Raw genomic sequence first — 13,272 nt, 5'->3', positions numbered from 1 at the left:
GAGGTGTGGTGGAGGGGTCATTCCTACACACAGTCTGAAGCTGCTCGGAGTTACAGCCGTTCTGGTGCAGAATTCGTTCGTGTTTCCATGAGGTGATGTCATGGGATCTCCCGCTCGATCCCTGCCTTTTCTTATTACACTCCACAGAGGAAATAGGGGGGATAGTTATAAGCAACACCTCCTGTTTTTAGCACTCGCAGTGGCCAAGAGAGAAATTGCGCAAATGTAGAAGGCAACATCACCCTCGACCTTGGGCAAATAGAAAACTGAACTAGACAAATGTATGGGGGCTGAGATTGCCGTTTCAGAGGCCCGAGGATGCCCAGCAAAACTCTGCAAAATCTGGACTAGATGAGCGGACTATCGTGGTACCGACCTTCCCCCCAGCCTGAGTCGGACCCCTGAAACTGTTTCGCTGTGGGTTTTTTTCTTTTATGCATTGGTATATCCCCATTGAGAGAGAGTTTTAAAAAATGTGTATGCATATCTTTAATGTGGCACCCTATGACGTTTGTACCACTTGTACGAATATGGAGACTGGAACCTCTTTGTAGGTTCTTCGTTTATGAAACCTACATGTTTGGTAGGTATTGTTATATATTAGAAATATGGTTATTGATACAAATTCAAATTACTTCTCTTTGGCCAGTGTGGTGCTGCGACCCCAACATTTTGCAAAATAACCTAATAAAATGTGTTTAAAAAAATAATATTAACTTGGGTCTTCTTCACCTGAATGTGGTGGGACAAGGACCTTCACTGCCAACTTAACTGTTGCCATTTCTAGAAGACTTATACAGGAGCTCTTAGCTGGTCCACAGAACACAAAGTTAAATCCCCTAGATGTGGCCCAGAACTGTGTACATAGGTATTTGCTGTCAGAGTGAGCTTGAGCTATAGGCTCTGTGAAGGATCTTCCTCGAGAAGACTTCAAAGAACCATCCACCGATTCATGTACTCCTCGAAGACCACTGCCACCTGTTGAGGTGAACTGGCCCTTGGAAAGGTCAGTTTAGGAAGAGGTTTGAGCACAAGAATGTATGCTGGATACTAAGACCCGTTTTTTGACGTATTCTAAGGAGGGAAGAGGACAGGGAGTGCTCCCATTTTAGGTCTTACAAGGAGAGCACCTCAGAGACTGGGTGATGGTCTGGCCCTGGGGGTTTGGACATTCCTCAAGGTGATTCCATCATCAATTTGCTCGCCAAAAAAATTTGAATGTATGTTGCTACTAAGACAACAATAATCAGTTCTATCAAGAAAAGAGATGCAGATTATTCCACACGGCCATTCAGCAAGAGTGTATGGATAAATATCAAATTCACATACATCAATGGCATAACAAAGGCACAACAATGTATTGTTCAAATATAATTAGCAAAATTAAATAAACATACTTACTGTGACAAGAGATTGGGTAAATCACAAGATCCATTTTTGAAGCTTAACTCCCCAGACAAAATTCCTACAATAATACAACCAATTGCTTTAATCATCAGTTTTCAAGCTGCAATGTTTTGTTCATTCGATAGTAAGAAGAAATATTTTATTTATGGCTACCTCTTCTCCATAAATGGAAACGCGGTATTCCATTAGGCTCTGTATACCTTTACATCTGTCATAAACAACAACATACCGAATTTAACATCAACGTTTTTCTTACAAATGCATCTGTTTTCAAGGTGGCAGCAATTCATATTACAACACGTCAAAACAACAGATGAAACAAGCATTGGCATAGCCAATAGGACTCACCTTTGGGACCTTATAAGTGTTTAGCCATGCAACAGTTGATGTTGTTGCACCAAGGATATTGTGCTGCATAACTAAATACTTATAAGGTCCCAAAAGCAAGACATATTGACTATGCCAATGCTTGTTGATCTTATGAGTGTGTAGCCATGCAGCACATTATCCGGGTGGCTGTGCCGCTGCTGAAAAGAAAGGTGTTGAGTGCACATAGTACACTACGGCAAATTGAGAACGTCCTCCTTCAGGGCAAAACTGCATCTTTGCGGTTATCCACAAGCTTGAGTCTCTGAATGGGACTTCAAATCTGTGTGTTAAAGGGTCCTAGAAAAACAGTCAGGGTGTGTTGCTTCAGAAGGACATGTGCGTTCAATTTCTAGATGACAACGCAAGCTCTCAGCAACTGTTTTTAAAAGTGTGCAGTAGTGTAGCCATGTTGTTTTGGGCTGAAATGCAAGTAATTGGGATCCAGTTTCAACTTTGTAAGAAAGTATGCATCTGAGCTGCATGGCTTTTTAGGGGCACAGCGTTACTGCATCTGTTGCACATAACGAAGGACCCAACCCCAAATGGAAACACACATGGCCAACTAAAGAATGCCGGCTATGTGGACACGGGGACGAGCCTTTGTTGCACCTCCTATGTATCTGCCCCGCACTACTAGTAATCAGGAAATCTGTTTTGCGAGAGGCACTAAGAAACGCACAAATAAGGACATGCAGAGCGGCAGTTATAAAATGCCTCGGAGGCACGTCTATTCAATTATCCTGTAGAGCCATAAACTTTTGGAAAATGGCGACAAAAAAACTGGACAAAAGTAGCGATTTAACACAAGCAGCGTGAAAATAATTGTACACAGCTATTTATTTGCTCTGATCATATCATTTTTTAATGTATTAGCAGCTAACTGTCCAGGACGGCTTAATTATGTTACTAACTCTTGGAAAAAGGAAGCATAAAAATGTTTTAATTTCTTAATTTACCGCCTGTTGACACGATTTAGCTTCAAACCTCTTGTCTTTTCACCCTCCTACAACTCTTGTCTCTATTTAACTTGCAGTTTTAAAATGTGGATTTTTGGTGGTACGTCCACCCTTTTATGATTTTAATGAAATCAAATAAAAGTATATATTTTTTTATTTTGATTTGATGCACATAATTAAGCTATTTCCAGTAAGTGTAGTTGTGTACCCTGGGGATGGGAAAGGAAGAGTTGTAGGCATTGTTGTCGTGTAAGAGGGGGAGGCAAGGAACAACATGTCTTGTTAGTTGGTACGGTATGAATGACAGTGCCTGTAAAAGAGCAAAGTTTATATTTTTGAAAGCACTGGAAGGATATGACGGTAACAAACATGTCACAATTGCAATCTTTAGGGCTTACGTGGAAAATACCAAAGCACGTCTGTTATGGCTACTTAAACTTTCTCAACCACCCACTTGTGGGACACCCCCGCGCCGCACGGCCACCAGCTGCTGCGTGTGCCCCTTGCCTGCCTGTGCCTCGCTGCTGCCTCGTTTGCCGGGTGCCGCCGCTGCGGTTGTTTTTGCCCTTGTTTTGACGAGAATTTGTGCCTGCTTGTTTTAATCTGATTTCTCCCTTGTTTTTGCGAATACTTGTGCCTGTTTTGTTTTAATCTTTTTCCCCGTGTTTTGCCTTTCCTTCCTTGTTGCCCGTCGCCCTCCGCCCTCCCTTCCCGCCAACGCCGCTTTTCCCCGCCCTTTTTCTATTCTGTACCCTCCCCGCTCCCGCCTCCCAGCTGCTCCGCCCACCCGCGCACTTCGCCTTAAATGGCGACCGTGCGAACGCGCAGCGTTGACGCGCAGCGGGCGCGCCGATTGTGCGCCGAAGGCGCGCCAAAGGTAAGCCCGTCTGCGCCCGTCCGCGCCTGGACCGCGCCCAGGGCCAGGACCCCTGGACCTCGACGATCCCGACCGACCCGCAGGACGTACTCAGCCGCCACCCTCAGCGCACTCAACACCGGCCGACGCCCAGAGTGCCACCAAGCCACACCACGACGCACCCAGGGACCCTTCAGCTGCCACGCCTGCAAGTTCTCCTGCACCCGGACCTGCCTCGCACCAACACCCGCCAAGTCGAACTCCAGCAGCACCCACCTCAAGTGCATCCTGATCAACACCCGCTCCGTCCACAGACACGCCATCTTGATATTTGATATTTATGGGTTTTTATAAAGCGCGAACTATCGCTCCGGGAGGAGCATCTTGGCGCTGTGCAAGCATGAAGTAGATAAGTGATCGATGATAAGTGGTGAGGGTCTGGAACTAAATGGCTGCCAATACAGAGTTGTCAGGTTGTTGATATACCCAAGTCTTAAGGAGTTTTCTGAATTTACTCTCTTTTTCAGTTAGTCTAAGGTTGACGGGTAAGTTGTTCCATGCCCTTGCTGCCAAAAAGGTAAAGGTTTTCCCACCCCTAGTCTTGTACTTGAACCTGGGAATCATTATGAGATTTGTTCCAGAGGATCTCAGACATCGTGAGGGGTTGTAAAAGGTGAAGCGTTTTTGAAGGTAATGAGGCCCTGTGCCCTTCAGAGCTTTAAAAACGGTAAGTAAAAGTTTAAAAAGAATTCTTTTATGGAGTGGTAACCAGTGTAAAGAATTTAATGCAGCTGAGGCAGATGACCTCCTGGGGAGTTTCAGGACCAATCTGGCGGCTGCGTGTTGTATACTCTGAAGCTTCCTCAAGGTGGACTTTTTCACTCCCACCATTAGGCCATTGCAGTAATCAAGTCGGGAGAGGATTAAAGCTACCGCGACTGATTTTCTAGCTGCAATGGGGAGGAAGTCAAAGAATTTCTTTAACGATTTGATAAGTCCGAAGCATCGACCAGCAGTGATCCTGACATGATCGTCGAAGGAAAGGGAAGAATCAAATTGCACGCCCAGGTTCCGCGCGGAAGATGCTGCACTAGGTGGGGCCTCTGATCCTAGGGGCCACCAATCCTTCGGGCAGAAGGATAGATTTTTTCCTAACGGTATGATTTCAGTCTTTGCACTGTTACACCTCAAGTGATTTGTATTCAACCATAGAAAAACATCAGAAAGACAGGTCCGGAAACGCCAAGCTGCGTCCGAACACTTTTTATCAATGGTGACGACAAGTTGTGTGTCGTCAGCATATGACGTGACGAGGATCCGAACTCTGGAACCTCCTAGACGCCACAGCCCCTGACGTTGCCTTCCTCACGGAGACCTGGATGAACGCCTCTTCAGCTCCCGACATCGCCATCGCCATCCCAGAGGGCTACAAGATCGTCCGGAGGGACCGAAACGCCAACCAGATGGGAGGAGGCATCGCCATCATCCACAGGAACACCATCCGTCTCACGACCAGCACCGACAACACCCTGACCAGCGCCGAACACCTGCACTTCCAGATCCACACCAACCCGAACACCACCCTCAGAGGCACACTGATCTACCGACCCCCTGGACCACGCACACAATTCAGCGAGGACATCGCCAACTTCGTCAGCCCGCATGCCCTCCCCTCCGCTGACTACATCCTCCTGGGAGACCTCAACTTCCATCTGGAGAACAACAACGACCGCAACACCACCACCCTGCTCGACAACCTCGCCAACCTTGGACTCAAGCAACTGGTGTCCACCCCCACCCACCTCGCCGGACACACCCTCGACGCTGTCTTCTCTTCCAGCACAGACATCGAGTTCAGCCACGCCACAGAGCTTCAATGGACGGACCACAGTTGCGTCCACTTCACCTTCAAGAGAACGACGACCCACCAACACCAGCAACAGGCCGCCCGCAGAAGCTGGAACAAGATCACAGCAGACCAGCTCGCCACCTCCCTGAGCCAGCACCCTCCTGCCAGCTCAGCGAACCCCAGCCAGGCCGCCGACAACCTCACGGAGTGGATCAGCAACTGCGCGGACGAACTCGCCCCTCTGAGGACCCCGCCTAGCAGACCCGGCAGCAAGAAGGCCCCATGGTTCACCAACGAACTCAAGAGCTCCAAGAAGAACTGCCGAGCCCTCGAGAAAGTCTGGAAAAGGGAACCGACACCGGACAACAGGACCTCCTACAAACTTGCCACCCGGAAACACCACCAGCTGATCCGCGCCGCCAAGAAAACAGCATTTAAGGACCGGTTGGACAACAACGCACACAACTGCAAGGAACTCTTCAACATCGTGAAAGAGCTTTCCAACCCCAGCGCAGGAAACAACAACGTCACCCCATCGCAAGACCTCTGCAACTCCCTCGCTTCATACTTCCACAACAAGATCACGGACATACACAGCAGCTTCAACAACCAACCAACGCACACCTTGACCGAACAACCACCCCCCACCACCATCCTCCACGCCTGGACCCCGATCAGCACCGAAGACACCATCCGCACAATGAACTCCATCCACTCCGGATCACCGACTGACCCCTGCCCTCACCACGTCTTCAACAAGGCCGACGCTGTCATCGCACCCCACCTGCGAGACATCATCAACACATCCTTCGACACCACCATCTTCCCGGAGAGCTGGAAACACGCCGAACTCAGCGCTCTACTCAAGAAACCAACAGCGGACCCCACCGACCTCAAGAATTACCGCCCCATCTCGCTTCTCCCGTTTCCAGCCAAAGTCATCGAGAAGACCGTCAACAAGCAGATGGCCGCCTTCCTCGAGACGAACGGATCCCTCGACCCCTCACAGTCCGGCTTCCGAGCCAACCACAGCACCGAGACCGCCCTCATCGCCGCCACCGATGACATCCGAGCCCTGATGGACAATGGAGAAACAGCGGCCCTCATCCTCCTGGACCTCTCCGCGGCATTCGACACTGTCTGCCACCGCACCCTAGTGCAGCGCCTCAGCAACGTCGGAATTCAGGAGAAGGCTCTGGAATGGATCATCTCCTTCCTCGACGGAAGAACACAGAGAGTCCGCCTACCACCGTACAAGTCAGAGGCCTCCGAAGTCATCTGCGGCGTCCCCCAAGGATCATCTCTGAGCCCCACCCTCTTCAACGTCTACATGAGCCCCCTCGCGGCCATCGTACGCAAACACAACCTCAGCATAATCTCCTACGCCGACGACACCCAGCTGATCCTCTCCCTGACCAGCGACCCCGCCGCCGCCAGAGCCAACCTGCACGAAGGGATGAAAGAGGTAGCCGAGTGGATGACGATCAGCCGCCTGAAACTGAACTCAGACAAGACGGAGATCCTCATCCTGGGCTCCTCACCCTCCGCCTGGGACGACTCCTGGTGGCCTCCCGCCCTGGGCACCGCACCCAAACCGACAGACCATGCACGCAACCTGGGCTTCATCCTGGACTCCTCCCTCTCCATGACCAGGCAAGTTAACAACGTCTCCTCGGCGTGCTTCAACATCCTACGCATGCTACGGAAGATCTTCTGGTGGATCCCCACCGAGACCAGGAAGACCGTCACCCAGGCCCTCGTCACCAGCCGTCTGGACTACGGCAACGCCCTATACGCCGGTACCACCGCCAAGCTCCAGAAGAGACTCCAGCGGATCCAGAACGCCTCAGCCAGACTCATCCTCGACATCCCACGAACCAGCCACATCTCCGGACATCTGAGAGACCTTCACTGGCTCCCCGTCAACAAAAGAATCACCTTCCGCCTCCTCACCCACGCACACAAAGCCCTACACGACCGAGGCCCGAGCTACCTCAACAGCCGAGTCAACTTCTACGCTCCCAAACGCCACCTCCGATCAGCCAACCACGCCCTCGCCGCCGTCCCCCGCATCCGAAGAGCGACTACAGGAGGAAGGTCCTTCTCCTACCTGGCCGCCAAGACCTGGAACTCCCTCCCTCCCGACCTGCGCCTGACCCAAGACCACCTCTCCTTCAGGAAGAAGCTGAAGACCTGGCTGTTCGAGCAGTAGCGCCCCCCCCCCCCCCCCCCCCCCAGCGCCTTGAGACCCTACGGGTATGTAGCGCGCTCTACAAGTGTCACTGATTGATTGATTGAACCAGGTGATGCTGATCAACGGAACTCCTTTTCACATGTAAAGTGGACTTCTTTGGGCAGGTGCCCACCAAAACTCCTTCCTCTTGCATGAATGGTTTTGAGTGGCTGTCTGTGCCCTTTAAGCTCGTTTGCCACATGTCATATTCTCTCTGTTAGAATTAAAGCTCCTTCATCAAATGGTAGGCGTGTGTTTTAGCCAGCCACACCTCCGTACTCTGTAGTGTGCGTTATTCACCATTACATCAACAAACACTCTCCTACACACTGCCGTGCTGAAGGCCGAAACATGTATGCGCACCACTTTTCTGTTGCTTTTGTAGAGCAGGGAAGCAGGCAATGGTTCTATAAAAATATCTACGTAATAATGGTCACGCTGTTTTACAGCGTTGTCGTGTTTTCCACAGCACACTGTCTATCCTCTTGAATGTTTTTTAAATTCTCTCACCATTCATGCCCCATCACTTGGTCTCAGAATTGATCTAGAAAGTATTTTTGTAACTTTAAAAAGGTGTGTGCTTTATTCTTGCTGCTGTGCAGAAAGCCCTATTTGGAGGTGATTTAAATATCTTAAGATGTTATGATTTAAAAACAATAGAACAATCACGGTTACATTAGTCGCCATTCACTTCAGACGCGAGAACCAACTAAAATCGGAGACTTCCCCAGGGTGCTCTTTCCTGCTGCTCAGTGTGAAACCCCGTTGAGGAAGGACCGTTAGGTGTCTTAGGATAACTTTATTCAATGGAGCAGTTGTCAAGTGTTCTTGTGAAGGCAGTGCAGTCACTAGGAGGCTTGAAGAGCATGTAAAGCCCACACAAATCAGCGCAGATGCCCTGGCATCCATTGCTCAGTCACCCCTTCCTAAAATAAATTATGCAGTGATAAGGCGAAACCCTTTTCTCAGAATCATAATGCCCTTTTGAAAACAGACAGGCATGTATGTATAGCCTTGATGTATTTCACAGGATGCCATTTCCGTAGCAGCCCACTGAGCACAGACATTGAAATCTTGGTGCAGCTCTCCATACAAAATATGATGAAAGATGCTGCGAGCGTTTGACGATTATGGCTTCATTGTAACTTTCACAGCAGGATGCTTGTCATTTCCTGTTTTTCCTATCTCCCCCTGTTTTCCCTGCCCCTCATCTCTTTGCGTGGTCCAGTCCCTCCATACCTTAATAGCTGACCTCAGACAGGTGAAGGTGGAAGTGGAAGTGGAACTTGCCTTGTTCCAAGAGAAGCGAGTGCAGTTTGGGGATCAAGAGGTGACTTGCTGCCCGTGAATCTGCATGCATGCCAGCCATTAATCCTTGCAGTGCCTCTCTCATGCTCGGAATTGGATTTGTCTGGAATGCTGCATCTCCGGAGTTTAATAAGACCAGCGTGCAGGGGTTTTGTGTGCACTATTACTATGAGAAATTAAAATGCAGCCTCCTGTTTCCAACCTTCTTTACAATGCAGCATGGGCAGAAGTAGGGTCAGTGCTCTGGAAGCCCCGAGAGTGGTAGGTTTCCACGTAGTTGATCAGGTTTCGGAAGTCTCCTCCAGCTCCTTTGGCTCTGTTGTGTCATTCCAATATGTTAAGGTAAATACAATTGGCTGCAGAAATATGTGCTTGGCGGGAGATCGGTCAGTGTGTATTTTTTTCCTTTCTGCTATAATTTGAAGTCCCCCAGCTGTCTTCGCGCTTCACCCGAAGTCGTGCCGATAGTCCTGCTGGGATTCTACGCTTGTTCCACCCATGGATGTTTCTGAAAGGTACCTCTGGGAAAATGAATGGAACCAAAAATAAACAGTTGCTGATGGTGAGAGTGCAGTTGTTCTGCACATCAGTCCACGAACCCAAACTTAACTGTATGCGGCCAAAAGTGAGGGTACAGGCCAACTCTGAAGTGCATAGCAATACCAAAGTGAAGTAGGTGCATGTACAAACCCGAGTCACCTGAGATAAGCCACTGTACAAAGATGCACATATGTGACCCATATGAAAGTATTTACTGCAAACGCTCCCGAATGCAACATTGGAGTTACAAGTGCTGAACAGTTGTCTTAGTGAGAAAAGGAGAGTGCTGGGTGGGATGCTTGCAATAATCTCGTCGGACAGCGACTGTGCAAACTTCTACAAACAAGCATTGGCCACGAAAGTGATCGCGATCACGATAGCTGTGAAAGCGAAAGTGTTCGCGATGACACGCTAAAACACGCAAGGGATGCGCGCGCATCCTTATGCGCATTCCAGCAAGCTGGTCGCAGCTTTGGGAGCACTTCCCAAACAGCTTCTAAATGTCTCTCCGAGCAGCACATGCGCCCTGACTCAGCGAGACCTAAAAAATCACGGGGAGCAGAGATAAGCTAAGACAATTAAAGAGAATGGCTTTTGTTAAAATTGGTGAAAGCATGACTATGTGAAAGAGTTAAGCATGAACCACTTTTGTTCTTAGGTCTCCGCTACAGACAGCTTTAGCTTTATTTGGCAAGACCTATTGTAGGAGGTTGGCATAGTATATGGTGCTTAATTATGCAAATGTAGCACCCTGCACTAATCCAGACAACCCTTAAGGTGATTTTAGTGGTTGTAGGCAACCTTAGAAAGCTCTCTAAGTGATAGCGGTAGAGAGCAGCCTTCAGGCTTAGTCCAGAAGGAGTGTAAAGCAGCTTGTATTACCAGATCTTATTCTTTTTGGTATAGGTTAAGTGAAAATGAACCACACAATGTATTTATAAAAATAGGTATTTATTAGAAGACACTCACTAGCACATAACCATATCGACTACCCGGATATATAACACAAATGCACACATTACTTTGCAATAACAACAGTTAAGTAACACTAATACATGGTGGTCGAAAGAGGGAGACTAAGCCATATACTAAAATTGAGGGATGTGAATCGCGACTCGAGTCAAGACTATACTCAGAGGACAAAGAAATGCTGGGAACTCAGGGAGCCACCCGAGCCAAGTACCCAGTAACCCCAGGGGGGCCATGTGCAGTGTGGGAACACGACTGTGTGCTCAATTCAAGTCAAGGGGTAAGTTGTGGTTGCTATTTTAAGCCTTTCACTGCGGCGGCTATTCCACCGCAGTGCTAACGGGCGGGGGGGGCCGCGCTGCGCTCCCGCGCTTGTGACGGAACTGCTCCGTCACGGCCCACGGGTGACCTGTGCTTGTGACGGAACGGTTCCGTCACGGCCCCGCCCGCTCAATGGAACGTCCAGCGCAGGCGCGGAATTCGCGCCGCGCAGGCGCAGCGAGCGGGCCGTGACGGAACCGTTCCGTCACCAGCACAGCCCACCCGAGGGCCGTGATGGAACGGTTCAGTCACAAGCGTGGGAGGGGTTAAAGAAGGACTGTTGGAACCGGAGGTCTCTGGTTGGCACAGGTATGCACTTGTGACAAGCAGGGACCCTCAGCTCCACATCAGGGCAAGGGAACTACTCCTTCGAATAACCCCTGCTCACCCTCTAGGTAGTGTGGCGCGAGCAGACAAGGCTAATCCTCAGGGCGATAGTAAGTTAAGCATTTATGATCACACACAGTAAACCCACTGACCCACCACAAATGGACACCAGTCGTGTAGTTGTATCAAAAATACGTATACTTTATATAAAAGATAGATTCAAGCAGGATTATCACAAGACCGTATAACGTTTAGCAATTCGAGGCCACCAGATTATAATAGGCAAGATATAGTCTTTCAATGTTCGTTGTTCAGCAAGGTACGATGACAGAGAAATAAGAACGTTGCGGACCCTGGATCCGATGTGAACTCGGGACGGAGTTCACGTGTACCTTGTTTGAGGAAGTCCGAGGCGTTTCAGGAGCGGCTGGTGAGGGCGGACTCCGAACGAGGCAGACGGTTCTCCAGAGGATCTCTCCAGCTCAGGTCCCCCTCGAGGTGCGAGGTGGAGGAGCAGGACTGTGGAGGGTTGCGGCGATCCGGGGTCGATGCAGCTCACGGGGCGAGGCGCCGTTCAGGCCTGCGGGGCGTACTACTTCTTAGCACGCTGGGTCGTACTCGTGGATCTGTGAAGGGCGTCACGTTCTACGGCAGACGGGTGCAACACCAGGCTTCCGGTACCACTGTACGGGGAGGCCTTTCTTGAGGTGCGGCACGGGTCTTGGTATGCAGGAGGGCAAAGCGAGACAGTCGGGTACGTTACGACGTACGGACCGTCCGAGGCTATGGAATGCGCTCCGTGCAGATTCCGGCGGGAGAAGATGAGAGGTGCACAACGCGCTCCGTTAGTGGCGAGGTGACGGGAGAGCGGGCGGCCCGGCACTGAAGCGGAGAGCGACTCAGGGATGAGCGGGCTCTCTACGGCAGGGCGACCAGGCTCCGAGCTGTCACGACCTGGGAGGGGGCGAAGGCCCCCGAGTCACAACTCCGGCGAGGGAATAAGAACTAAGGCCCAACAGCAGACGGGCACAAGCAGATAGAACCCAATGGTCCTGGGGTTCTGTTCAGGGGGCAAGCTCTCAATCAAGCCCTTGGAGATTGTTTCAGGCACAAGTCTACAAAGTCCTTTCTGGTCCTTTCCTCTCCGTTCTCAGCAAGGCACCACTGCAGGCCAGTCTTACAGGATTCAGACCGGTCTCCGTCCTTCCGCTTCTCTTGGTCCTGCTAGTCAGGCAGAGGTTCGTCGTGGTCAAAACTGGATCTGATTTGTAAGGAGCGGAGCTCCTATATTTATACTGCGATTCTTTTGTCTTTGCAGGCCAGGGGGCCTGAGCCTAGTTCAACCCGGTTCTGGAGTACTCTGTTTACAGGAAGTTGCCGTCTTCTTTCAGAGTGCGGGCAGGGACATCAGACGCCCCGCAGGGGGGTGGAGCCAGCATTGTGGCGGTGGAGCACAACCCTACTCAGAGTCAAGGACTACTCCGCCCACCCATCCTGGTGCAAGCACCCTATTCACCACCTGGGGGTTCCAACTGTCCCCGGGAATTTCCCAGCCCTGTCACTCACACAAACCCAGACAACCGATACACATCCTGGCAGAGGCGGGCTAAATAGTTAGGCGCGCAAAGGCTATCTTTCTAAAAGTAGCATTTGCAAACATAGGATATTAAAATAAACCTTACTAAAGGAAGTATTTTATTATTCTGAATTCAGGCATACTAAACTCGACCTGCTACCGTGTTTCCCTGAGTCTGCCGGGACTATAGCGTGTAATAGTTCCGACAGCTCATCTTGGCCTAAGAGAACCGGTAGCCCTTCCATAGTGAAGAACGAAAAGGGCGGCAATTCACTATGAGGACATGCCACACTCTAGGCTTGTCCTACCTTACGCTTCAATGCACCCTGCCCGTAGGCCTACCATAGGGGCGACTGATATGGAGGTTAGGGAAGGTTCAGGGACTGGCAAGTGTGGGCACTTGCGCAGTCAGCGTGACAGTACGGGACTGTACGCGGGGTCTGCAATGGCGGACCTGAGTCATGTCTTACGAGGCCGCTTCTGTGGGTGGCGCAACCAGTGCTGCAGGCCCACTAGCAGCATTTGTATCTACAAGCCCCGGCACTCCTCGTGCACGATACT

At 50.3% G+C, this 13,272-nt stretch overlaps 1 protein-coding gene across 2 annotated transcripts in view; it reads right to left on the bottom strand.

Annotated features, from left to right (window-relative positions):
• Positions 1 to 13,272, bottom strand: part of LOC144829326 (protein AF-10-like) — a 1,339,974-nt gene that overhangs the window by 307,399 nt on the left and 1,019,303 nt on the right. For both annotated transcript variants that reach the window (XM_078688368.1, XM_078688367.1), the window contains exon 10: positions 1,402 to 1,465. In XM_078688368.1, coding sequence (XP_078544494.1) covers positions 1,402 to 1,465 — 64 coding nt within the window. The remainder of the gene's footprint in view (positions 1 to 1,401; positions 1,466 to 13,272) is intronic.

The sequence above is a fragment of the Lissotriton helveticus genome, chromosome 4_1 (genome assembly GCF_964261635.1).
Source record: "Lissotriton helveticus chromosome 4_1, aLisHel1.1, whole genome shotgun sequence".
Classification (NCBI taxonomy): Eukaryota; Metazoa; Chordata; class Amphibia; order Caudata; family Salamandridae; genus Lissotriton; species Lissotriton helveticus.
The sequence above is the reverse complement of the archived record's forward strand: the minus strand, read 5'-3'. Positions and strand labels throughout refer to the sequence as shown.